This window comes from Thunnus maccoyii, chromosome 24 (genome assembly GCF_910596095.1).
Source record: "Thunnus maccoyii chromosome 24, fThuMac1.1, whole genome shotgun sequence".
Taxonomy (NCBI): Eukaryota; Metazoa; Chordata; class Actinopteri; order Scombriformes; family Scombridae; genus Thunnus; species Thunnus maccoyii.
In genome coordinates, this window is record NC_056556.1 from 16,626,975 (window position 1) to 16,653,469 (window position 26,495).

At 41.4% G+C, this 26,495-nt stretch overlaps 1 protein-coding gene across 5 annotated transcripts in view; it reads right to left on the minus strand.

Moving 5' to 3' along the window:
• scn1lab (sodium channel, voltage-gated, type I like, alpha b) overlaps window positions 1-26,495 on the minus strand; it is a 45,638-nt gene that overhangs the window by 14,496 nt on the left and 4,647 nt on the right. For 2 of the 5 annotated variants that reach the window (XM_042405139.1, XM_042405140.1), the window contains exons 2-18: window positions 20,855-21,174; window positions 19,323-19,441; window positions 18,887-18,976; window positions 17,061-17,189; window positions 16,037-16,128; window positions 13,588-13,875; window positions 12,656-12,719; window positions 10,983-11,124; window positions 10,434-10,640; window positions 8,607-8,885; window positions 7,697-8,038; window positions 6,990-7,122; window positions 6,512-6,750; window positions 6,208-6,381; window positions 4,526-4,882; window positions 3,828-4,355; window positions 38-173 (exon numbers count right to left, since the gene is read on the minus strand). In XM_042405139.1, coding sequence (XP_042261073.1) covers window positions 38-173; window positions 3,828-4,355; window positions 4,526-4,882; window positions 6,208-6,381; window positions 6,512-6,750; window positions 6,990-7,122; window positions 7,697-8,038; window positions 8,607-8,885; window positions 10,434-10,640; window positions 10,983-11,124; window positions 12,656-12,719; window positions 13,588-13,875; window positions 16,037-16,128; window positions 17,061-17,189; window positions 18,887-18,976; window positions 19,323-19,441; window positions 20,855-21,121 — 3,586 coding nt within the window. In that variant the 5' untranslated portion in view covers window positions 21,122-21,174. Of the gene's footprint in view, window positions 1-37; window positions 174-3,827; window positions 4,356-4,525; window positions 4,883-6,207; window positions 6,382-6,511; window positions 6,751-6,989; window positions 7,123-7,696; window positions 8,039-8,606; window positions 8,886-10,433; window positions 10,641-10,982; window positions 11,125-12,655; window positions 12,720-13,587; window positions 13,876-16,036; window positions 16,129-17,060; window positions 17,190-18,886; window positions 18,977-19,322; window positions 19,442-20,854; window positions 21,175-26,495 lie in introns of those variants that run through there. The other 3 variants (XM_042405141.1, XM_042405142.1, XM_042405144.1) reach the window with 3 other exon arrangements.

Here is a 26,495-nt window from a genome sequence, read left to right on the forward strand (position 1 = left end):
TTCCCCTCCCTGCCAATCACCCTTGCATCCTTCTCACCCTCGGTGAAGCAGGCCTCTGGATCCTGTGACTCCTCCGGCTCCAGCTCTACTGAATCGACCCCATCTCCTGGGGGGCGAATATCGACTGTGCTCCCCTCTGAAGAGCTGAGATGCTGGGGCTCTACATCGAGCTTCTGCATAGACGAGGAGGAAATTGGGGTACGAAATTACATTGCAATGCCTGAAACCTGAGTTAGTGGTTATAGGAGCCAACCTTCTGAGCTGGTTATCATTGTGATTCTCCATTCACATGTTCTCCAGTGCCACAACTGTATACCTTAGTGTGGAGACTAGGCACTGTAATAGCTCACAGAGTTGGGCTCTTTAGAGTCATTGTCATTGTATCATCATCATCACATGCAGCATCGATCAAATGTACCTACAGGCTTTGATATTAGTTTTATCTGATGGCTTAAATCAGATTATGTGGCAACACATGGCATGGGGAGGTTGGCATTACGGAAATGCACTGTGGGTACGTTTGATGTGACCTCATTTCGAGGAAGAGTGCATGCAGTATTCCAGTGCATTATCAATCCAAGCCTGAAATAGTACCAAGCAGAACGTGTGCTGAAGTATTTTCATGTCCACTGAAAAATGACCCCCAAATCAATTTGTCTTTAATTTATCCCGTTTTGTTTATCTTTTATGCATAGTAATTTCTCCGCCCTTAAACCTAGAATCCACCCACGGAAGGACTTCTGAACATTTTCCTCAGTGACATGAAAACACGTTATTTCCATTCCTTTAAAGCAGTGTACAAGCTTCTTTTGTTTGTGTTGAAGTAGACGGATAACCACATTAGCTTACCAGCAAAAACCAGTACTGTGCACTGTTTATAAGACAGCATGTGGTCTGGCATTTGTTTTTTTATTGTTCCCATTTGTAAAACATGTTGAATTAGCACCCATGCCTACCCAGAAAACATACAGGGCTAAGTGTGCTACTCAATGCTTTTTATCCTTCTTCTCAGCGATATGCAAAACACATGTAAGGACAAGTGTTGCTGCTGTGGTCAACTTCATTTGGCTCTCTCTTCCTTGCTAACTGAATTTTGAACCTTTGAAACTCCTCCTAAAATGCAGTGATCTTTGTTTTTGTAGTTAATGTACATTATAACATCATCTGCATAGAGTAAGACATTTTGCTGTTGTGAGGCTGTCTGTTTCATGTCTCCTGTCTGTTTTGCATTGGGCAAACATGGTGTTATGTTGTGTCTGATCTGTCTAGTGTGTGAAGTATAGGAACATGTCATCCTAGACAGTGCAGCAGCCCTGATTGCCGTGGGACCCAGCTAATACGGCATGGGAATGATGGAAGCATGCTGCTCAAGTGCATCGTTTTCTGGTAGGGTGTTTCCCTCCCGCTCTCTTTCTCTCCTTCAGCAAAAGACCCATTTTACCTCTTTGGGACGTGGATTATACAAGGCATTTACTCTTAACCTAACATGCTGGTATCGGTATAAGAACTGTCAGATTTTGTTGGCAAGTTCTACTATATTTTGTAAGTTATGTGATGAGATAGTTGCAGTTGAACGGAAGTGGATAACACAGGCATCGCAGCACACAGAACGGGGCTGACTACTCCACAAATATGTACCATATCTGGAAGGATTCAATGTAATTTAGGATGGATTTCTTCAGTTTTATAAGTAATTTTATATTGAGGTGTATACAAAATGAAGTAATGACCCTTGCTGCAGTGCGTCATCATAAATCAGTCTGATTCAATATTAACTGCCATGTGTTATCTGTTTTCCACTCTGCAAAAATCAGAGCTGATTCATTTGTGTTTCAAAATGATCTCCTTGGAAAGAATTCCATAAAGAATCTTTCATCATTCCACTATTATTCCAGTACCACAGAAAACAAGTATGTACAAGTATTTCATGTGTGTATGCATGGGCTATGAACCAGACAAATGAATTTTGTCAAACTACAGCAAAATTCATTCCTCCATTCTGTCTCTCTCTTTTTTCCTCCTCCTCCTCCTCCTCCCTTCCTTCATTCTCAAGCTCGGAGTGTATATGCCAATCAAGTCCCAAAACCAAGTCAAAACCAAGCAATGAAATCAAAAGCAAAGATCATGTTAGATGAGTTTGTCTATCAATGAAAAAAGGTGGTGTTGCTCATTCCTAATGGTTTGTAACTGCAATACAGCCTGATGCTTGGGGATAAATTATGAAAGGGGGGAGAGGGGAAGGGTAAAGGGAAAACTCAAAAGATTACAGCATTGATTGTGCTGCTGTATGGGGTGGGAGAGAGGTGGGGGTATAAAGCAAAAAGGGTTGGGGGGGGGGGGGGGGGGGGGGGTCGGTTAGGGACGGAGGACAGACCAGGCAAAGAACGAAAATGGGCAATCCATTGAAGGTATGAGAAAAAATGTGTTGTTTGTCTGTAAATGGCATAGGCAGTCCTCATGGTTAGTGCTATGGTACAATAAAGTGGTCTTACAATTCTCCTCTCACTGAAAACCTTGTGAGCGTCTGTGACACAGCTGCAATAACAAACGGGGGGTTAAACAAAGTAAGTCATACACACACCAAAAGCCAGCATACAACCTCAAGTCTGCTCTCACTGGTCAACCACAAGGCACGGTGGGCAAATAAATTAGCCACAGAGAACAGAAACTACAATTATGATTTCACTGAAAGCATATTCCTCAGTAGATGCAATGCAATAGGGTGGCTTTTTAACTAGCAATGACATTTGACACTCATACAACAGATATATAAACACCACACACTACATGTAGTGAAAAATATCTAAATATCTTTTAACTAGAGGACCATTTAGAGAAATGTTGAAAGTATTAAAAAAATCTCTAACCCTGGTTACAGGGTGTAAGGATCAGCAGTGACATGAGAGAGCATTGCCTGATCCATATATGGAGCATGTGGTGCCATGGCTAGAAATAGTCTCTTGGGTTGTTTTGAATCACAGGGAATTGGCACCACACCCACAGTGACAGGTCGACATCACCAGGGAGCTTAATGCTCTGTCAGCCTGGCAACACTGAACAGCAAACCTGACATTTGCTCTGTAAGAACAGGCACTGAATTACAAAAAAGAAATCTGCTAGTAAGATTTCTATGCGTGTGTGCAGTTAGTATTTTAATTTTGTTGATATGGTAGAAAATTAGATTTTGACTGGGATGCTTCTGATGTACACTGATAATGTATTGTTATTCAGCAGCATATGGAGTTTAAAAACCGTTTGCTGCTTCGTTAATTCCATTTTAGCACAGGACATGCACACATATGCGCTTTGCTTCCCCCGAAGCGTGGAGCAATGAATTCAGCAGCATCTTCAACAGGTTGTGTATCATAGTGAAGTGCATTTGCTGGCCTGCATGTTAGGTCAACCATGTAACACTGTACACAAACACTGACACTGACACTTACTGTCTAATGAGTACATCTAGAAAGTGAATGTGCTACATAAGTCAAAGGCATGTTTGAGTCATTATTTGTCATGGCTCTTTCTTGCTTTTTCTCCTAAGGGCTTTAGAACTGAATAAAAACTCCAGAAGATTCCCTCAGTAGCACAGCATGACGCGTGTACAAATGAGTCAGCAGGTATGTTATTTTCAAACTGCTTGACTGTCGGAAATTTGTCTGAAAAGGCCATCTCTATGCAAATGTTGACATATTCATACATTGACTGGCTTGCGTTGAGTATTAATTATTACATGTATAAAGGAGCTAATAAAATACAAAAGCTGTGTGACTCGAGATTCCCTAAAAATTGACAAGACATGTCAGTCTGATCAACGTCATTCATCTTACCTCTTTGCTGCCCTCCACATCTGACGAGTCGCTGCTGAAATCTTCTGTGTTAAGATTCTCAAAGTCTGACTCGCCCACAGCGATGGGCACCGTGACTGTCAGGCTGGGGTTATGAATAAACGACATGTAGTCACATTCCTCCACGGGGTACTTCCCTGTACTGTCCCCACCAACCCCGACCCCAACCACCAGCCCTCCTCCTGGCCGTCCATTTCCCTCTGTCATATACACCCCGCTGGGGTCTTTGGTGATCTCCACTGAAGTGTGGTTGGAGATACAGTTGCCTTTGCCATTGCTGTGCAGTTCATCCAGGGGTTTGCTCTCTTTGGCCAGATCAGAGCCCGCACTGCCCCCACCAAAGCAGAGGCTTTGGAGGAACTGCCGCACTGTGGCTTTGACAAAGGCGATGCCCCGCTGGATCCTGCCAACAGCAATTTGCAGGTTGTTCATCTCGCTGTCGTCGTCAGTTGCTGCCAGGTTGTCAGCGCTGAATGAGCTCAGGAGGAGAGCCAGGAACAGGTTTAGAACCTGGGAAGAAAGAACATTAGGCAGGGCAAGTGAATTCACTTGACTATATAACTTATAAACAGAGTGACTATACCTTCAGGACTTCAATCTATAACAAACACAACCAAAAAAATGTTCAAAAACAAATCATCCTGGTTATAGAAAGGAAATAAAGAGGAAGAACCCCATACCACCAGGTTTCCAATGACCATGACCATCATGAAGACGATCAGGCACATCGACTGTCCTGCCACCTCCATGCAGTCCCACATGGTCTCGATCCACTCTCCACACAGCACCCGGAAAACGATCAGGAAGGAGTGGAAGAAATCGTGCATGTGCCAACGGGGTAGCTTGCAATCATCAGAAATCTTACACACACACTCCTTGTAGCTCTTGCCGAATAGCTGCATGCCCACCACAGCGAAGATGAAGACGATGATGGCAAGCACCAGAGTCAAGTTCCCCAAAGCTCCCACTGAGTTACCGATGATCTTGATCAGCATGTTCAGAGTGGGCCATGACTTGGCCAGTTTGAAGACCCTCAGCTGTCAGAAAATTAAAAGCAGTGTGTGATATTCTGGATCTAGATGATTATTCAATTTATCAATTAAAAAACACTATATTAGATTGTATTCTGTTTGTTTAATGTAAATGTAAACTTGATTTAAACATATTTCTTGTAAAATACATTTTAAACCAGTTTGTTCATAAAAATGTAAGTTAACTGAAAAATACCAACATCTAAATCATGATTTCTTAGCAGCCATTAAATAATAAATATGTATAACTGCTAAAAGGAAAAGAAAAAAAAACTTTAAAGTTACACTCATTACATAGTTAGGACTTTTTAAACGTGGGGTGGTGAAAATGAATTCCGGTTGCCTCAACACTGAAGGACACACTTACCTTTTAGTCATTTACAAAAATAGTTGGACATTTTGTAAAATACACTTATTCTCTTTCTTGATTGATACCACTCATATGTATGTAAATACGTAGCTAGAACCAGGAGACAGCTAGAATAGCTTAGTATAAACACTGGAAACAGGAAGAAAAGACCAGCCTGGCTCTGTCCAAAAGATTAAACAGTCTGCCAAGCAGTACCTCTAAAACTCACATATTAACACACTATATCTCGTTTGCTGGCTGATCTCAGGAAGTCATGACACACAGAGAGAAATTGCTCCAGCGTGTAACCACAACTTGTTCTTTTTATGTTTCAGTTTGTGTGCAGATTAAACAAACAAGTGACAGTGTGTTAATTCGTGAGCTTAAGAGGGCTCCCTTAAAATATGTTTAGAGCCTTTAAGAGAGCCAGGTTTGCTATGCTATGCTTATGCTAAGCTAATCTAATTACCTGCTGGTTCTAGCTACATACTTAACATACAGTATCTTAAACAGAAAGATATATGAGGAGTGATATCAATGTTCTCATCTAATTCTCATATTTCCCAAAATGTCAAACTATTACTTTAAGAGAAGACTCACATTTTCAGTTACAGGGGCTCAAAAGTATGACTGAGCTTTTTGTTTATCAGTCTGTGTGGGTAGGCTAGATATTCAGTCTCAGTGGATGAAAATGGTGCCTCAAGGAGTCTGCACAGCATCAGTCACTGAACACTAATCAGGTGAACAGAAAAAAACATACTATGCCCCAAAGGCCACATCAACTCTCCGTGGAGCCTTTTGTGTACTTCACAAGAGCTCTCATTACATCATTGCCTCATTAATAGCATGCATGTTATTGACAAAGCCATGGTGGCCTGACCCTAGAAGCACAGGTACACGTTAACTTTTCTCATCTGAAGAGCAGACAGATCTTATAATGCGTATATTTCCTAATAAGATATTACTTTGGCAGAGCTCTTACCAATCTGAAGGACCTGAGCACAGACAGGCCTTCTACGTTGGCCAAACCAAGCTCCATCAGACTCAGACTAACAATGATCCCATCAAAAATGTTCCATCCCTCCTGGAAGTAGTAGTAGGGATCTAGGGCGATGATCTTGAAGCACATCTCTGCTGTGAAGATACCTGTGAACACCTAATGACAAAGAAAACTTTTTTATGCCTGATACTACATCATAGGAGATATTTGACATGTTTTTATTATTTTCTTTAATCTGGATTTGTTCAATCAGAGTTTGCAGCGAGACATATCTCTCTCTACTTGCCAGGTTTCCAACTGAGAGTACGTTGTCAAATTCCTCCGTCATGGGGTAATGCTCCATGGCCATGAAAAGGGTGTTGAGGACAATGCAAATTGTGATAGCCAGATCCACAAATGGATCCATGACCACCATGCTGACGAACTCCTTGATTTTCAACCATGCGGGACAACAATCCCAGATCAGAGCAGTGTTGGCAAATCTATACCAGCAGGGGGGGCACTTCTGTCTAGACTCTTCAAGCTCTGAAAAAGAGAAATAAGCACATTTCATTATAACAGAATGCAGTTAAATGAATTTCTGTAAGATTATACCTTCATACTGTCATCGTAGTTCTTTCCAGATCTAAAAATATACATGGTATGACTTTCAAGTAATTCAAAATAGTTTACAGATAAATATTTAAAAGAACAAAATTTTCTGTACGAATGTAAATGTTACAGAATGGTTGATCTCAGTGGTAAAAATATGGTCTGATTCTGACCTTCCATGGTGTTGGTGAGGATACTGGCCACACTCATGGCTCTTTGCCTGCCTCCTGGTTCGTCTAAATAATCCATGGATGGGTGGTGAAAACCTGTGCGCCGTTTCTTCAGCTCCGTATCTGTAGTTGTACCCTGGAAAAAAAAAATACATACAAAAAATACATGTTGAGCTCATATGAATAAACACTGGAAATATTTGATCATTTTTGAATTCATGAAGAACATTTTAGCTCAGTCTACTGTCTCCTCGTTCAGTGTGTGATTATTTTTATTAGCTTGCATGTAAAGGATAAGTCTGGTGATATTCTATATTTCTGTTATTCTGTATTCCATGAAAATACCAAAACCAACACAGAATTGATACAAAGTATTGTCTTAGTATCCACAACCTGATATATCTTATCCCTTTAATCAGTTTGTGTTGTTTGTGTTTCACTTGATAAATCGTTAGTTACTAATATGAGTGGTAATTATTTAAACACACAGACTTCATATTGTATGGAAGCATGCACTAAGGCAAGGATTGACTGCACCTGGGAAAAATGGAAATTGTCTGCTAACCATTTAATAATGGACTTACTCCAAATAATTAATTAATTATTCATGTATTAACACATCAGAACAAAGAAGTGAGAATAAAATAAACTTCAAGGGGAAAAACTTGAGGAGGTCAGTGGTAAAATAATACATGAAACAGTTAAGTCACCTCAGGCAGCAGTAGACCTACAGGGGAGGTTGTTACAGAAGTTCCACCAACCAGCGACACCACACCATTGCAGTCCACGGCACAGTGCATCTTGCCGTTGGCGGGCAGCATGATACGTGGAGCCCCTAGACTGGTCTGGCTTACAGCGCTGCTGCGGCGCTCGAGGCGGCGTGGCAAGAACAGGGAACCCCGACGGCTGTCGCTCTCCTCGAAGGTACTGTGCTCATCGTCCGCAAAGTCGTTTTCGGAGCCCATGTCACGTGCCCGGCCGCGGAAGCTGAACAGGCTGGCACGGCTGTTCCTCCGTGGCGAGAATAGAGATCCACGTATGCTGAGGAGAGACTGATAGAGAGAGAAAGAGAAAGGGAAAATGGGGTTAGAGGGTGGAGGGAGGTAGAGCCCTGGAGAACTTGGGGAAGACTGGGAGGATAGAGGAGACACCAAAATGCCACATTTGGTGTTTGGTGGTCATGAGAAATGAGGGAAGGAAAGGTAGTTGGATGGGACAGGAAGGAATGAGACAGAAACAGAGGGAAGAATGGGGTAATGGAAAAAATGGGATGGGAAACGAAAATGCCACCAAAAAGACACGATTGTCAATTATGTAATGTCTACATGACGGCTCAACTGATTGGTTGGTGTTCAACGAGCTCAGTCACCAATAGGGACTTTGCACTAATATTTAACATCTTTAATTATTTAATCATTTGATACCAACAAATGTTCACATTATTGTTATTGTGAAACTGGCTTGATTTTTTTTTTTTTTTACTGTTTAGGAATATGGGATAATTTGACATTTTGGGAAATACATTCAGTTGCTAACCTACAGACTGGAAGCAGGGGGAAACAGCTAGTGTGGCTCTAAAAGACAGGTATCAGGTAACTTTATTTTTCAGGTAGCAGTTACCTGGTTGGGTGAGGAGCATCTCTTCTCATAAGAGAGTCTGTTGGCATCAATGGAGAAGCGGAAGCTGGATCTCTTGATGCTGCCCTCGGACTCAGACTTGCGGAACTTGTCGCGGACCCCCCTCTCCTCCTCTTCCTCCCTCTGCTTCCTCTTCTTCCGCCTGTTGCGTCGCTCCTTGGCACTTTTCGAGCTGAGCTTAGACGTCCCTGAGGAGGACTCAGAGGTGGGGCCCCCTCTCCCACTGTACTCTCCGCTCTCCGTGGCTGCTGCCGCGGCAACCTGCCAGCCAATCAGAGCACAAACACAGTTGTCATGGCGACCCGGTGCCTGTCTCAAAGGCTCTCGCCGACTGGAGCGGAGGAGAGAGCCTGGCAGCTGAGAGCAGCAGCATGTAGAGCCAAATAAGCCTCAGACACCTTCTAAAAATGGACGCCTGAATGTTTTCATGCAAACCAAAACATTTCTGAATTCTTGCATTTATAATTCTACTTGAGTAAGAAAAAAGGTCATAGCCTTTTTGTTTTATACAAGATGTGGAAACATCGATTAAATCACTGCGTGGAAAAGACAACACCAGAGGCACAGAATCTCTTGCATCTTCCCTTAAGGAAGCCAATATGATTTCCTACCATGTGTAAACAGACACACTGTTTCATATTACAAATGTGTTGTGTGTTCTCATCATAAAATGCTTTAGGGAAGATTTAGCTTCAGGTTTAGAATATGAGTGGGTAAAATCTGGTACTTTAGGCACAAAAGATTTTCCATACAGTTACAAATCCTGTATATCTAATAACTAAACATTCAAAGAAAATCATGATCATCTTCTATCACTTAATTTTGATTTTAATACATAACATTTACCTTACTTTTATGCTTAAAATATATATATTTATTAAAAAGGAGAGAAATGCTCCTGTACTGTTCCACAAAACATATACTCTACACTATAGAGGATTTAAGACGGTAACCAGACACAAAATCATCAATTGGTCTGTCATGGCAACTACAGCCCAATCAACATCAACAATCTGAATGTGCACAAGCCTGATAAGACAGGAAGAATAGCCACTGAGGGAGCAGAAGTGGGGATGGAGGTCTGAAAGGAAACAGGCAGCAACACAGAGGACAAAGTATCTTCACTTTCCATTAATGAGGATGAGATGACTAACAATGTTGTGGTATCGTTCATTATGATATACAAAAAGCCCTGAATTGTCTTTCTGATGTGTAAATCTATTTCTTATTATACCAATTTTCCCACATCTGCCTCCACATCAGTCAGTCTAAATTTCCTAAATTTAACAGGACAGATATAGACTGTCTGGCTTTGTCGCCAAAAGCTTCAAAATAACTGTTTGACAGCCAGAAACACGAGTTATGGCTCTCCCTTCCAAATCAAAAGTCAAAGTTACAGTAAGTATCATTTTCCATTATCCAGCATTTCATTTGCACTCCATCTCCATCTGCTAATTTTTCTCTCTGTAGGTTGATCAAGGACTCCTGACCCCTGAGGGAAAGCAGAGGGTTGTCAGTCATCCAGGACAGCGAATCCCTCAGTCGCCCTGGGCAACACTGCTTTTGGCAGCTGGCTCAAGACTCTAAGCCGAAGAATCAACAGAGTCTCCCTAGTTACACACAAAGAGAATCTCCAAGCTACTCCTCTATGTTACGGAGTAAACACTATTTTACGTCCTCAACAAAAAAAATGACAACAATGGATCCTAACCATAACAGTTTAACACACAAATCACTTTCAAATTCGATCTTTGTATCTCAATTCTAACATGAATCTAGACAGACAAAAATGAAAGATGAATGTCCTGCCTGTGCCTCCTCCTGCTGTCTCTTCAGCTGCTCCAGCATGGCCTGGAACTCCTCTTCCTTCTGCTGAGCCTCCTCAATAGTAGCCTGGTTCTGCTCGTCATAAGCCATGGCCACCACGGCCAAGATCAGGTTGACCAGGTAGAAGGAGCCCAGGAAGATCACCAGCACGAAGAAGATCATGTAGGGTTTCCCCGCCGCACGCAGCGTCTGATGGGTCCAGGACAGACCGCAGAGGAGAAAAAACATGGGTTTTTATTGGAAATATATTACAAAATCAACCAATTTTTATCTTTCTTTTCTTTTCTGAAACAACAGAAGACATAGTGTTCATTTGGGGTCATCTTGTTGTTTGGTGACTTTGCAAATGTCAAGTTGACTGCTGCAGTAAAAAAACAACAACATACAACTGGCTTTTGTTATGAGATGTAAAGCTTTCATTTCATGGTTTTATTGAATACTGAAATAGAGCATATCTCATATTTTGAGACATGACTCATTGTCACCAACCTTTCAAGATGGATACTGTGTACAATAGAAATGTCTGCCAACCTGCTGGTAGAGGTTTTCCCAATAGTCCTGGGTCATTAGTCGGAACAGAGAGAGGAACGCCCAGCTGAAGGTGTCAAAGCTGGTGTAGCCGAAGTCCGGATTACGACCCCCTTTGATACATATATAGCCCTCTGGACAAAGCCTGTAAGGACACAAATCAGATCACAATATGAACTGTTTTTAGCGTGCAGACATGACATGAGTGCTATCAATCTTCTCATGTAATTCTCAGCAAGAAAGCAAATATGTGTATTTCCAGAAATGTCAAACTATTTCTTTAATTTAGGCATTATGTCAGACATACACTTTTTACACTGAACAGATAATGGCATTTTATGGCCTTGCTGGTTTAAGCATATAGTAAACTTCAAGATCAAACAGCAGAATCCTGAAAGAAACACAGTCTTAATGTAGAGGAGTTCTAGCATCAGAGGCTTCTAACAGTCTTGATCATTGTCTCACTTGTCTTATGGTAAGTATACTAACATATCACAAATAATTTGATGATATTCATGTATGAATCTGTTACGTGGAGTGATTTCAATAAGTGTACAGGTTTGGTCTCTACTGTGTGTGATTGATATAGTGGTATACGGTATACTTTAATGATTAGGACTGTACCATGTGTATTTGATAATATCATTCAAGTTCGGCTTTATAAACCAGTATTAATTTTATTAATTTCAGCTTTGATACCAGGAGGTCAGAGATATTTAAAACATGTATGAGGAGCACAGAGGCACTGATGCAGTTTCAAGCTTCTGTTTGACTTCAGCACCATCGTCAGGAGCAGGTGGAGGCTAATTGATGCCAGGTGTGCCAGTCAATCGCTCAGTTGCATCAATTAGGTTGATGATGTCACAGGCCTACACTGCTGTTAAGACTGAACATCAACACGTCAACACCCAATGCTCTAAATGTCATGTCAACAACAAGATTTATATCTGTTGATGGCAAATGGCTTTTTATGAAGTAGGGTGTATAGCACTCATCAAACTTCCTGATGAATTGGACAGCTGAATTGGGTTGCACCAGTTATTCAAAATAGTAACTACAACTATGAGTTGAATAATAAAAACTTCAGTGTCGCCGTCCAATCAAAAGCATGCAAACAGGAAATTACAACGGCATCACAATGTGTAACATAACGTCCAAAAATAACAGTTTAAGTGGGCCAAACAATATATTAAACTGTCAGTCCTTTGTAAATGTAGGTATAACTTTGTTTTATTTTTATTATTATTGTTATTTATTTACTACAACTTTGATAAGTGCCTTAAATTATCTTTAGGGGATAGATTCACATTTAACTCACACTGTTGAAGCCTCATATTAACTTCAGATAAACTTTGACTAAACATCAAACCAGTATGAACAGGAGGAGTGAGTACAAGCAAAAACTGTCGCAATGTAGATGAGTACATGAATATTGTTTTTAAGGCAAACTTGAAAAAATGTGAACCTGTCTTTTAATCAACAGATTCTCTCAGAAGCAAATAGGAAGAAGTTTCCAACGTTTGCCAAAACACACTAAATGAAGTGCACCCATGGTTAACCAGCAGTTTAGACGCCTGTGATGCTTCAGCGCGGTGGTGAGTGTCGACACTAATTGTGTATGCTCAGCTTTGTGGTGCATCTAATTGGCCATATAAATAAAACATGTCAAGCCTTACCCAGCGCCACTGCCATTCCCACAGAGCAGAGCATCCCTACGGCCAGGGAGGTAATAGTAATTATCTAGAAGAGAGGGAAAAACAGAAGGACGGTCAGTCAAACCCACATCACAGAAGTGAAACAGTGGATATGAAGAAACAGAAAAGATTGATGGGGGAACAGAAGGACAATAAGCACCCCGTGGGCTTCTCTTCAATTTTTGTGTGTGGTTGTACAGTACGGTGGCTGGTTGGACAGAGAAAAGTAGTGATTTGTTTTTTGTTTTAACACCCAACCACATTAGTCATCCCTTTTCACATTTATAGTCTGGTGTGCTTTGCAACTTTAGAAGCAGTCATGTCTGTCCTCACTCACCACTTAACTGTCACAAAATCACAATCACATCACATAGTCATTGCCGCAATTAAGATGCCAGGCTTTATAACATCTATGCAATTGTAATCAGCTCTGTCTCACTTCTTCTTCTCTTTCTCGCTCACTCTGGCATCACTTTGTCATGTAGCTGGTGCACGTCTTCTCGATATCCTGCTGGCGGTCAGTGACTCACCCTCCTCTAGCACTTTAGGCTGCTCATGCCACACAGATGGGCTATGGGAGAATGATGAAGGGTAGCGAGGGGGTGAAAGTAGAGGGTTTTATTGTTGTGGCGATTATCCGCCACATTTGTCGTATTCTCCCACCAGCCCTTGTTAGAGAGCGTGCCCCCTGCTCCCAGCCATTGCTGTCACTCTCTATCACGGCAGCAGGCCAGTGTGCCTGACCCCTCCCCCCCACCACCAACATCACTACCACCACCCTGACCCATCTCTGCATATGAAGTAGCCAGTATGTGACTCAGGCCGTCTGGGCCCGACGCATACTTGACCCCGGTTAACCCCTGTGTGCCTCGCAGACATGTAACAGCACTTTCGCGCCACTTCGCTTGGCTTACTCTCATCGCTGATATACTCCGTCCAGTTGAAGTAGTTCTCCGTGGTGTTCTGCGCAAACGTGAGATTGACGTCCAGCAGGCTGTTGTTCAAAAGCATCGTGTCATCGGCAGTGATGTTGGTGCTGTTGGTGCTGTTACTCGGCATACGTATGCACTTCTGCCTCAGGTTGCCCATGAAGAGCTGCAGGCCGATGAGGGCGAACACGCTGAGGCAGAACACGGTGAGGATCATCACGTCCGACAGCTTTTTCACCGATTGGATCAGTGCGCCAACGATGGTCTTCAAGCCTAAACGGGAGATGGGGCGAGGGGGGTGGGAGCGGGACATTGCAGAATGATTACTGCCTGCTAATTACAGCCACAAGCTTGTATAGAGGAGAAGCTGCTAATAAGAGCTTACAGTAGTGAGCAGCCAAGGGGATCTGCAGTGGAAGTTCCTGTATGAACCGTTTGCTGTCATACAGGAACCAGACTCACAATGATGGATAAACCACTCGAGAAAGTTTGGTTTCCCATTCCCATTATAATGCTTTGTATTGGTTTCTGGGGTAATTATCATTAATAAATTATGTGTTTGTTTTTTTTATATATTTCTACGGAACCTACAAGGAATAACAATCTGTAGTACAGTATAATATTCTGTAAATCTGTGCTGTTGTCTTCTGGTTACAATGCCTCTTAAAAGGTTAAATTGAGCTCTTTTTTTAGCGCAACTGCAAAGCACTAGGTCATGTGCACAAGGTCAATGAGGAAATATCCAAGCACACATGCTGTTTTTATCCATATAAGCATGGCGCACTACGCGCAAGAGGGTCGAGTGAAGTGGAATATAAATTGGAGGGTGATTGTGGTGATTGATTGTTGTCCTCTCACCCAGTCACAATACTGGTCTCATACTGTTCTCATCCAGCTGTTAATGGAGCATAGGGGAAATGGGTCGCCAAATACAGCCATCAAGTCCACGCTGGCTTCCTCAAGTCAGAAAATAATGTGGTTGTTGGCAGGCGACATTACTCTTGTGTCAATGCTGATTGGTCTTTTGTGTTATTTAAGTTTTTTGGTGTGTAATGTTGTCATGGTTTTGAAACTGCTGCAGATTTTTGTATTAGTTTGTAAGTATTAGTTTGTGCTTGTTGATGGAACTTATTAAAAGAATACTCCAACATTTTGTGAAATACAGTACGCTTATTTGCTTTCTTGCCAAGAGTTAGATGAGAAGATATAACTTTCATGTCTATATGCTAAATATGAAACTAGAGCCAGTGGGTGATTAGCTTAGCTTTAAGTATAGAGTACTGTACTTTAAAATACTAAAGATAGGGCAACTAGCCTAGTTCTGTCCAAAATTTGAAGGAAAATAAAAGCATAGCACCAGTTTGATTTAAAGAAACACAATACAATGTGTTAATTAGTGAGCTTTAGAGGTGTTGGTACCTTTGAACAGAGCCAGGCTGCTTCCAGTCTGAAGCAGTAGCTGATCACTTAGTGGCTATCAAGCATACAGACTATTGATCTTCTAATCAAACTCTCAACAAGAACACAAATAAACATATTTCCCCTAAATGTCTAACTAGTCCTTTACTAGAGTCATGTTGCAAGAAAACAGACCTGGTCTATCCTCAACATTTAAGACCCAGTTGTCACCAAAACACCATTCTCAGTTATGTTACACCTCTCTTCCCACCTTTGCACCATGCACACTGTGCTCTACACATTAATACCGAAGTGACGGGCAAAATACATTTCAAGTTGAGGAAAATACCAACATGTGCTAACATTGCTTGTACAAGGCTTTGCATTGCCACAAAAACAGAGCCCAACATGTTTACACTGGGTCCACATGTAGTTTGTGACAGCTAGAATAAGTAATATATGTGGTGGATTTCAATGATCCTCTTTATACACAAAGCCAATGACAGTCTTCCTGAGATGGTTTACATATGACCTTTTTGTTAGTTTGTGTCATGAAGAATGTTGCTTAGAATGCCATTACCCACCCACCACTCACCATATCACAATTTCTCCAAAAAATACACAACATTGAACAAGACATGCACAGGAAAACAAGGTAAGGAGGAACCCTACACACACAAGTGCTTGCCACCAGAAAATCGGCTTTTGCAATGTCTCATGCAAAAAGGAAAAACAAATAGTGCACAAAGTCTACTTGTAAGGCTCCCAAGGCAAGAATAAATTTCAACCAAAAAGAATTCTGCCTTAAAGGATGTGTCTAAAAGCTAAGAATCCTGTCAATCTCTGCAGATTGGAGCCAGATTCCAGCTTTTATTGGCCTTTGGACGAAGGCAGCATGAGGGACGGCGACGGGCGTCGTCAGGCTTAGCTACAGTGAGATGAGCTGAGAGAGGGCGGGGGTGTGCTTGGATGTTAGCGAAACGCCAGTTAGCCGTTAGCATTTCATTAACCCTATGGGCCTTGATGGCTCTCTCACCTGGGATGACTGATATAGTTTTCAGGGCTCGCAGAACCCTGAAGGTTCGCAGTGCTGAGACATTGCCCAGGTCCACAAACTCTGTGACATATCTGTAAGGGAAGGGAGGGGAGGGGGAGGAGGGAGGGAAGGAAGGAGGTAGGGGTGGGAGTTGGGTAGATGGGACATTTTGGGGAAAGGTGTGGGACACACGCACACACACACATACGCACGCACACATATCAGGCACCCATATCCCACACACATGGCATGACAAGACAAAAGGAGGGGCATGGGAAGGGGGGAGGAGGGGAGAGGAGGGAACGGCAAACGGTCACGCACAGAGGACAAATGGCAGGAGTGCTGGCAGCAGGCGCGGGCAGCCTTACCTGGGATTACTGAGATAGTTTTCAAAGCTCGCAATACTCTGAACGTGCGCAGAGCTGAAACATTGCCTAGGTTTACAAACTCTGTTATATACCTGCAGGATCAAATGAACAGTTACTACACAGCATCACACAGGAATATAAACCCATTAAACGTGCACAAACACAGACATCTGAGTAATAAAACCACCTCTGGTAAAAGCATTATGATTTACAGGAATCCCTTAGACAAAACAAGATTACAGTCTTATTATATTATGTGACCCAATGAGTAATCCTTCACATCAACAGACAGAACAAATACTACAAAAAACAACTATCACACACTGCGTAACCTAATGCTGAAGGCTTTCTTTTGTAGTTTCAGGACAAGTAGCTGAAGTCACTGAGGCGTGGGACAAATGTGGGCCAAGATACTCTATGCTTTGGGGGCTCACATCCATTATAACAGAGTACTGTTGACATTTCTGGCCATGCTCTCCAAAAGTACACCAATAAGTTTCAGATTACCATACCCCTCTTCATTCTCTCTCTCCTTCTTCTCACATTCATTGGGACTTAATATGCTGCTGGGCTTATTAGCATTAAAAGCATTCGGCCTCTGAATCTATGCCAGATCATGTTACGCTGATCCTAACTATGCTTGTCATAATACTTACGCCATGAGGATAACACTGAAATCCAGCCAGTTCCATGGGTCTCGGAGGAAAGTGAACTTCCCCACACAGAAGCCCCTGGCCAGGATCTTTATAAGGGACTCGAAGGTGTAAATCCCTGTGAATGTGTACCTGGTAAACAAGGAGAGGAAATGAGAGGAGACAGGAGGAAATGACACGCAGAATAATGACTTTGGTTCCATTACTCAGAGGTAAGGTGACAGACCCACTGTGTGCTGTGCAGTACAGGATTTTTACCTCACCTGTATCTCTACATCCTCAAATCTCATATATCACATATCTCATATCTCAACCGTATTCTTAATGGGATTTTTGATTATTATGTTAGCTCTGACAATTGCTGCAGTGTGTACTGATCTTCTTTGGTAAACAGTGAATCTGTGGTTCGGTTTGCTTCACTGCACCCATTTTTATTGGGGGTGAGTATTCATGTGAAGCTAAAATTAAACTTAAGACAGCATAGTAGTAGCCATATCTGCAGTATTTTGAACCTAAATAACCCGATCTCTTCTATGATTATTTACTGTTTCATAATATAATGTCAAAATTTGTTGCTTCCTGCAACTCCCACAACATCCCCCATGTCGCTAATCTGTAAATTGCTTGCAAACTGATCTAATTTTTCACTAGTTATTGCTATTACCCCTTTGAACCCTTGGCTTTTTTCTCTTTTTGCTTTTGGTTTTGCTTGAAATTCCATTAATTTGTGTGTCAGTGGTACTATACATTTTCTAGGACAGCTTTTATCGGAAAGAAAGTTGTTTTTTTACACTCAATTTAAAATTGATCAAAACACAAATATCTGTATATGAAAGGATAGATGAGTGCATCAGTTTTCCAAGGAGATAAAAACAGTGATGAGGGGACATTCTGAGACACAGTAATGTCAAAAAAGCTAATATTCATGGATTTGTCGCTCTTAAAGTGCTTTCAGACAATAAGCGGATGCCGCTCAGCTGTATTTTGACCCATACAGAGTGGTGTTTTGATACACTACAGGCTGCTGCTATCACCTAGTCTAATCTCATCATGCAGCTAAAAAGAGGACGTTGAAGCAAGTTCTGCTCACTAATATCATAAAGTAGCCCGGATTGGATAATCAAACTTTGATACTATCTCTCTTCATTGATGTGTGTGTTCTCTGCTGGTGAAGAGATGTTCAGGGAAGTCTGATACCAGTAAAAATCTTTGGGATAAACATGTCCTGAGTTTAGTAATTACAGTTTCCATATTGCTTTGGGGGATGTGGGCAGGAAGTATACACCTTGAGCCCCATTTTTTTCTACCTATATTTCTTTACATTTTGGCAAATTTGCACATTATAAAGGTGCTTGTTGTTTTATGATACTTTTATTGTATCATTGTTTGTATTTTATGCTGTTTTGTATGTATTTTCTTGTTGAGTTTTATGTATTGTAAAGGCCCATCAAGGGATTGGCATTGCTAACTAGCTGAGGCTATAAATGCTGTGGTATGCAGCAATAGTTCACACTGTATACTTGTCCCTATACATATGAACATTAAATAAATAAAATACTGAATTATCTACTAGGAGTTCCTGTTTGCACTGTAACCATGGTGAGCTGAAGTATCTTCTTTTATATGATTTCAGCAGATTTGTAGATATTTATCTGTGATAAGACATCAGACATACAGAGAGTAGTGACTCTGAGAATGAGGGGTGCGATTTTTGACACAGTCAGGTTAAAAGAGTTAATCAACAAGTACTGTATGTCAGTGTATCCATAAATCAATAATTGCCGTGTCTACAGACAGAAAGAAGACAAAGTGGACAGCTGGGAACTTACTCTACATTCTTGGCCCATTCCGGGGGATTACTGAGGGTCATGAAAGCACAGTTGGTCAGGATGGTGAACATGATCAACATGCTGAACATCGTAGGAAAAAAGTCAAGGAACGCAACGGAACATTTGTGTTTTTCAGCATTTATCCCTCTACTCTAGTGAGCCGTGGAAATTTCTACCAAGACACAACCAAACATGACAGCAACACAGTCAGAACTAACATTCCCCCATCCATCACTGCAATGAGAAATAGAAATAGAAATGTTTCTCTTCATCCATAATCATAAGTGTCTTCAGCTGCTCAGCTGCTGTAAAGCTTGATGTATGTTGAAGCCAATCACGACAGTCAGTCTTCATCAGCACATTCAAATCCTTCTTTTGTCTGATAAACCCTATAATCCAAATCAAGCTGTGTCCATAGCAAACTCTGAAAGGATATGAGTGTACTAAAACTCTAATAGCTATCCTCCTTAGAGGGTTGAAGGGGCTTAAGATGTACAAGGCAGGGGTGGCATTGAAACGGAAGATTGCCTTCCCGCGATTCAATACTATGAAGGTCTGAAAGAGAGACAGAGGAGAATATTTAAAATCTGTACAAAACAATGGAGTTGGACAATGTTCAGTTATATACAGCATGTAGATTCAGAACAATAACATATATTTGCGGCTTTTCAAAGCTCTTGTGCATGTGTGATCAGTCGTAAAAGTAGAGACTAAGCTGGCCTCTCTGTGCGGCCTCTGCACACAGTCTGTGGTTGTTATAATAATGAAGCTGGATGAGTCCACCTCAGGCTGGACATGTTGGCACCACAGTTCAACTGGCACAACAGCTCAGATAGCACTTAGCACCTCTGTTGGCCCATACATGAAAGACTTGGCTGAACACAGTTATGTTGAAATGGGATGTACATCTTGCCTGTTGAAATATCAAATGCTAATGTTGCCAATTTGTTTGAATTCTTCTGGAAGAAGTATTCAGATACTTTAGTTAAGTAGAAGTAGCAATACAACAATGTAAACATACTCTGTTACAAGTGAACAGTTGCTTAGGAATAGCTCGATATTTTGAGAAATACGCACCATTCGCTTTCTTGCCGAGAGTTCGATGAAAATGATACCACTCTTGTGTCTGTACACTATATATGAAGGTCCAGTCAGCAGCCAATTAGCTTAGTTTAGCATAAAGACCAGAAACAAGAGAAAACAGCCAACCTGGCTCTGTCCAAAGCTAACAAAAGCTCACTAATTTACATGTTATCTCAACAAGAAATAATCATGAACAGAATGTCCTGTGAAATCACAATTTGTTGTTTTTAAGTTTTGGTTTTTGTGCAGATTAAAGAAGATATAACATGCTACTGGATAGAGCTAGCTGTTTCCCCTTGTTCTCAGTCATTATGGTAAGCTAAGCTTAGCTAAACTAAACTAAGCCGGTCAACTTCATATTGTACAGACATGAGAGGGGTATCAACCTTCTCTTTCCAAGAAAATGAATAAGCGTATTTCCCAAAATGTCGAACTAATAGCAGTGTCCAAGATTACAATATACTTTTTTAAATGAACGTTGATTAGTGTACCCATCAATAAAACCAGATCTGCTCTCACTGAGAGAAATTTATATATTCCGTTCTAATCTGTTTTTACAAGAAGTTTGTCTTATGTGGGAGGAAATTGCTACATCTGCCCATGTGTTTTCTTAAAATAGTTTGTTAAGAGCATCCAGCCATTAACTTCAAGCTTTTAAGGACTAAAAAGCCTGGACTAGAAAGAAAGTAAAGACCTGTAATGGATCAGAATTCAATGCTGAGTCATGCCATAATTGAAGGCTGAGTCAGTGTACATAATGATGCTTTAAACACGGTTATTATTCATCTATTTTTAAGTCACAAACATGATTTACAGGTATCCATCCACATTAACTATGATGTTTGCATTTCATAAAATGACTCCATTAATAACTCTGAAACAGACCTTCTGATTGCTGTAGAAGGGGTCCATGTCCTCCAGAGGAGTGGACACCAGGGGGGGAGGGATGTCCCCATAGATGAAGGGGAGAGATTTCCCCGCCTCCAGGTCACTGTTGGGCTTGGGCCCATTTTCATCATCGCTGTCGCTGCGACGCTCCGTCCGTGGTCTCCGGGCCTCCTCCTCGGCGATGCGCCTCTCGATGGCGGCCAGCGACTCGGGGACGAAGGGGCGGAAGCTGTCAGGTCCGGGCGGTACAAGCAGCTGTGCCATCTTGTCATCCTGCTCCTTCAGAGGGCAGCGAGGGGCTCAGCTTCGGCAGGGAGCTGCAGAGAGAAGGGAGTCAGGGGGAAATGGGTCAAGAGTCAGGGCCAGGTTTCTGAAAATAGTTGGTACGTTCACCTTTGGAGGTCAACTTATCTTCCAGGATCATGCTGTAAGTATGAACTCCTGGAAGCCCTATCTGGATAAATAAGATGTAAAACATATAAGAATAAGGAAGTCTGTCTTTAGATTGTCTTCTCTCTCTAAAGACCTTTTCAGACACAGAATATGTAACATTCCTGGCTTCATCTACGTCCAGTTGTTGCTCTCATGTATTAATGTCATTTCCAGCAACCTGGATAGCAAATACAGTTGTGACTTGAAAAACCTGAGAAAAATCTTTTTTTTATCAGACAACAAATGAATATTTTTTATTTATTAAAAAGGTTAGAGGAGCCTATGGGGATTCTGGAAATACCTTTGCACAACTTTCTGGATTTTTCAAAATATATAGTTTTCCAAAATCAGATGCTTAGTGCTGAGACTTGATTGTAATGGTAATACTTGAGAGGCACAAACTGTAGTTAAAGTAATGGCTTTTTTGTCATTCAGTAATAGGTCTATATAGTGTTCCTATCAGCTTTATTGCATTTACTGCATCTTATCTGGCACCTGGTGCGAGAGAGGGAGCAATGGCACTGCTATGAATAGCGGTAAGTGTTTTCTGTTCTCCCACAGGCTGCATTATTGATAGCTATTAAAGCTTATTTTTCCACTGAACCATTTAAATCATCTTCATCATTTATCAGACAGAGAAGTCTGCTGTCTAATGTAAAAAGTCAGACATTCTCCAAGCATAGAATGACTTCACCTTAAGCTGGGACTGTTGTTTAATTCCTCACATGCTGTATGAAACATTTTTCCTGAATATTTGTTTATTTTTTGCTGGATATTTAAGCTGAAACTTTGCCTTTATGTTAATCTGATGGCATTCAATTCACACGTGTTGAAAGTGCTGCCTAAATGTTACTAGCTCCGACTTCAACATAAAAGCAGCTAAAGTGATTATCCAGACATGAGACGGCCATGTTGAATTGCCATCATATTTATGTGACAATGTGCCTGTCTGAAAGGGGAGACATATGATCTGAGATGCTGAAATGGCCTTCATATTTTGACCATAACTATCTATTTAATGTATGATAATGGAAGGTGTGTCAGAGACATGGATGCATTTGAAAGGCTGCTGGGGGAGAAATACAAAAGGGAAAGGGAGCACATTTCACATGCAAATGGAGATATATATATATATATATATATATATATATATATATATATATATATATATATATATATATATATATATATATATATATAGATAGATAGATAGATAGATAGATAGATAGATAGATAGATATACAGTACTTATACAGATACTTACACTTTATTTGATCCAAAATTGGGAAATTCTTGTGTTACAGCAGTTTATTCAGGTATTGCACAGTAAATACACAGTAAATGTATGTATCAACACTAGAAGAGAGAAATACATATCTATAGAAAATAAATACAACAATAAAAAAATAAGATAGCTCAATACAAGAATATTAGAAAAAACCTTAGACTACAAATATAATAAAATATAAACATAGGATAACATATTATTTGAAGGAGCAAAACAGAGTGGAGTTTGGTTGAGACAGAAACTGTAAAGCTGAGAGTTCTCTCTTTGACAGAGGTGAGGTGTTGTGGAGAATTACTGCTTTTAGCAGGAAAGATTTCCCGTATCAGTCCTTGTGACAGCAAAGCTGATCCAGTCTGTTAGAGAATGTGCTCCGCTCTCGGTTAATAATGGATAACACTTTGTTCAGTGTCCTCCTCTCCACCACAACTTCAAAGGTGTCTGGTTTACAGCCAATTATGGATCTGGCCTTCTTAATCAGTTCATTAAGTCTGTTGGTGTCTCCGGCTCCAATGCTGTTCCCCCAGAAGACTACAGTGAAGTAAAGTGAACTGGCCACAACAGACTGGTAGAAGGTTTCCAACATCTTGCTGCACACATTGAAGTATCTCAGCTTCCTCAGGAACTTGAGTCTGATCACCTCCTTTTTATATACAGCCTTGATATGTTGGTCTTCCAGTTCAGTCTGTTGTCGATATGGACACATAGGTCATGTCAACATCCTCTCCCAGAATGCACAGGGGTTGTGTAGCCATCCATGGGCACCTAGTTATGTTTTAAAATGCGGGAACTTGGAAAGACACTTAATTAGTTGGGGGGTCTGGGAGTCCTCCTCCAGAAAAAAAAAGTAATTTAAAACAAATTTCCTGCATTTCTAGACCACCTAACCTCTTGGATTCAGTCAAGAAACAGCCACCTGCACCAGTCTAGATCAGTAAGATTGAGGGTGCTACGTAAACCAAGAATGCATCAGTATATAATTGGGTGGATCAAGACAGGAAATGGGTATTAGAAGAATGGCTATTTCCTACCTGAAATTATATTTATAAAAACATTATGTAGCCTAAATATGTAGCCTGGTAGTAGGTTGCAGGCTATTAGGCCGTCTTCAAGGTCAAACAAGGAAAAAGAATTTATATAAATGAAATAGCCTTACAACACATCACGATATGATTTGGATAATTAAACCTGATTAAACAATGTTAAACCTGAAGGTTGCTGTTCTCAATACTCACAAAGCCGTCTTCAAAGTCTAACAATTGCAACAAAGTAGAAAGAATCTGGATGAATGAAATGTCCTCACAACAACTATCTAATTCCAATCCCACCTGTTTATTTTACACACAAGTTCTAGTGGGAGCTATTCACAATAGCACCACTGGCTGATGTAGTTGTGTAATGTTGTAGTAATGTTATAAAAGAATGATTATTCATAAAGCAGATCATTGAACCTACATTATGTCTCCCAGAAGAGCCACTGACAGAGATTACTTTGAGCAGCATGTACGGGAATAAATTTCGATATAACAGATTTGTGTATATTTCTTGCTGGTGCACTGTGCTGCTCTGTCTTCTCTGTCTGTGTGTTGTCCAGCGTCCTCTTTTCATGCCGTGACGTTATTGATTATGAATTTTTCATTTTCACTGTGTGAGAAAAGGGATGTGTGTAAATTTCATCGTCAGACAGTGTATGCATAGGCTCTGTGCAGACATCCGTGTACCTCCAATTTGTTGTGATCACGTGGCCACTACGCTGTCTTCCTGTAGACGCTGATCTACTGCGCATGTGTGGTATGCGTCCTCCAAGTGCACTCCAGAAAGTAGTATAAACTACATGTGCGTGGTGTTCGCAGCTGTCCGTGTACGTGTCCGCTCAAGTGTGTGTGGTGGAGGAGACAGCTGAGGGCGGTGAACTAAACCTGTTGAAGAAACAGTTTAGTTCATTTGCCCTCTCCAGGCTGCTCACTGGTTATCTGTCTCTCACCTTGAACCCAATGATTTCCTTCATTCCAGCCCACACATCCCTTGCATTGTTCTGCTGGAGTTTGGCCTCCAGCCTCCTCCTGTAGGAGTCCTTGTACTCCCTCAGCTTCACCTTCAGGTCGTACTCATTTCTTCCCTGTCCCCAGACCTGATGGCTTTCTCCTTCTTATTAAGAAGTACTTTCAGGTCACTGGAGATCCAGGGCTTGTTGTTAGGGAAGCAGCATACAGTCCGGGCTGGCGAGGTGGTGTGTTCACAGAATTTGATGTATTCTTTCATGCAGTCTGTCATGCTGTTGATGTCCTTCGCATGTGGCTCACAAAGCACATCCCAGTCTGTAGACTCAAATCAGTCCTGCAGAACTTCATTAGCCTCCTGAGTTCACCTCTTCACAGTCCTTGTGGATGCAGACTGACGTTGGACAAGAGGGACATACTTTGGTGTAAGCAGAACCAGGTTGTTATCAGATCTGCCAAGGGTTAGAAGGGCAGTGGCACTTTCTCTGGTGGGGCAGTTAACATACTGATAAAATGAAGGAAATGTTTTGTCCAGTGTGATATGATTGAATTACCCAGTAATGGCATCAAAAGCATTATGATGCTGAGTTTGAAGTCTTGCAACAGAGGAGTGAATGGTTTGCTGATGGAGGAATATAGACAGCAAGAACAATGGTGGACGAGGACTCTCTCAGCAAGTAATATAATATAATAATATAATATGGATGCTTCCCCACAGCTAGCAGTTCACAGAAACATTCCTTCACATTAACATGTCCAGGATTGCACCACCTTTCAGTCACATACAGTAAAATCCCTCCTCCCTTTTCTTACTACTCTGTATAATGTCCCTGTCCACTCAAACAATCCTGAAGTCAGCTACAGCCGCACTGTGAACCGGGAAGTCCGAGTGCAGCCATGTCTCCGTGAAACACAAAATGTTGCTGTCACGGTATTCCCTCTGGGTCTTGGTCAGTGTGCCAAGCTCGTCCATCTTATTGGCCAAGGATCTCACATTCCCCATGATTGCTGAAACAGAGGGTTTATATTTCCTCTTCTTCGCTCTCCACTTAGCTCAAACTCTACAACCCCGGCGTCGCCTGTGCAGGTCCTTCGGGATTTCAGGCCTTGCTCTGGGCAGTAGCACTGGTTTACTCAATGCAATAAGCTGGCAGTGTGAGTAAACAATGCCCTCACTCTCTGCATAGCTCTCCATTTGGAGTGACTAATTCCATTTGGAGTGACTAATACCAATTTGAGTGCCTTATAACACAATAGTCGCCTGTTTTATAACTGATGACTAGAATTCATATCAGAAATATCATGTGGAAAAATCACAAACCTAATATATTAATATGCCAGTAATTTAAACAACAAACCAACTGTCTGCTAAAAGGCATATTTATGTCTCTACTCCATGGAGGAGAAAGAAAAACTGCGTTGTGTGTCTCACTGACCTGTGAGTAGAATATTTTAATCAAAGCAGTTAGAGGTTACAGGTAAGGGCTTTAGAGAGGCAGTAAACAGGGGTCTCACGTGGTGACTTCAGCTGATGCACAGGGGCACAAAAATAGCCAGCAGCAACGGAGTCAAACAGCATGAGACACTGACTGAATATGGAGAAAGTGGATTATGGCGAGTTAGAGGCAGTAAAGCTGTTAAATAAATTGCCATTTCATCACATAATTAATCGGTAGATGGCCTTAAATTAGAAAAAAACTTGAATGAACTGCTCCCACAATAACTTCATGTAGAAAACATATTAAGTCACCAGCAATTATCGATTTGTCACTCCTGCACTAATCAGCACCAACAAAAGTTTCCCCACCCTTCACACCCAGAAGCCCATCATGTTCCCGTAGGAAATAATTGGAGGCACACAAACAAGATCTTCCCAAAAAACCCTGGTGAGCCATTATCAGCATGTCCTTGGTGCCTCCTA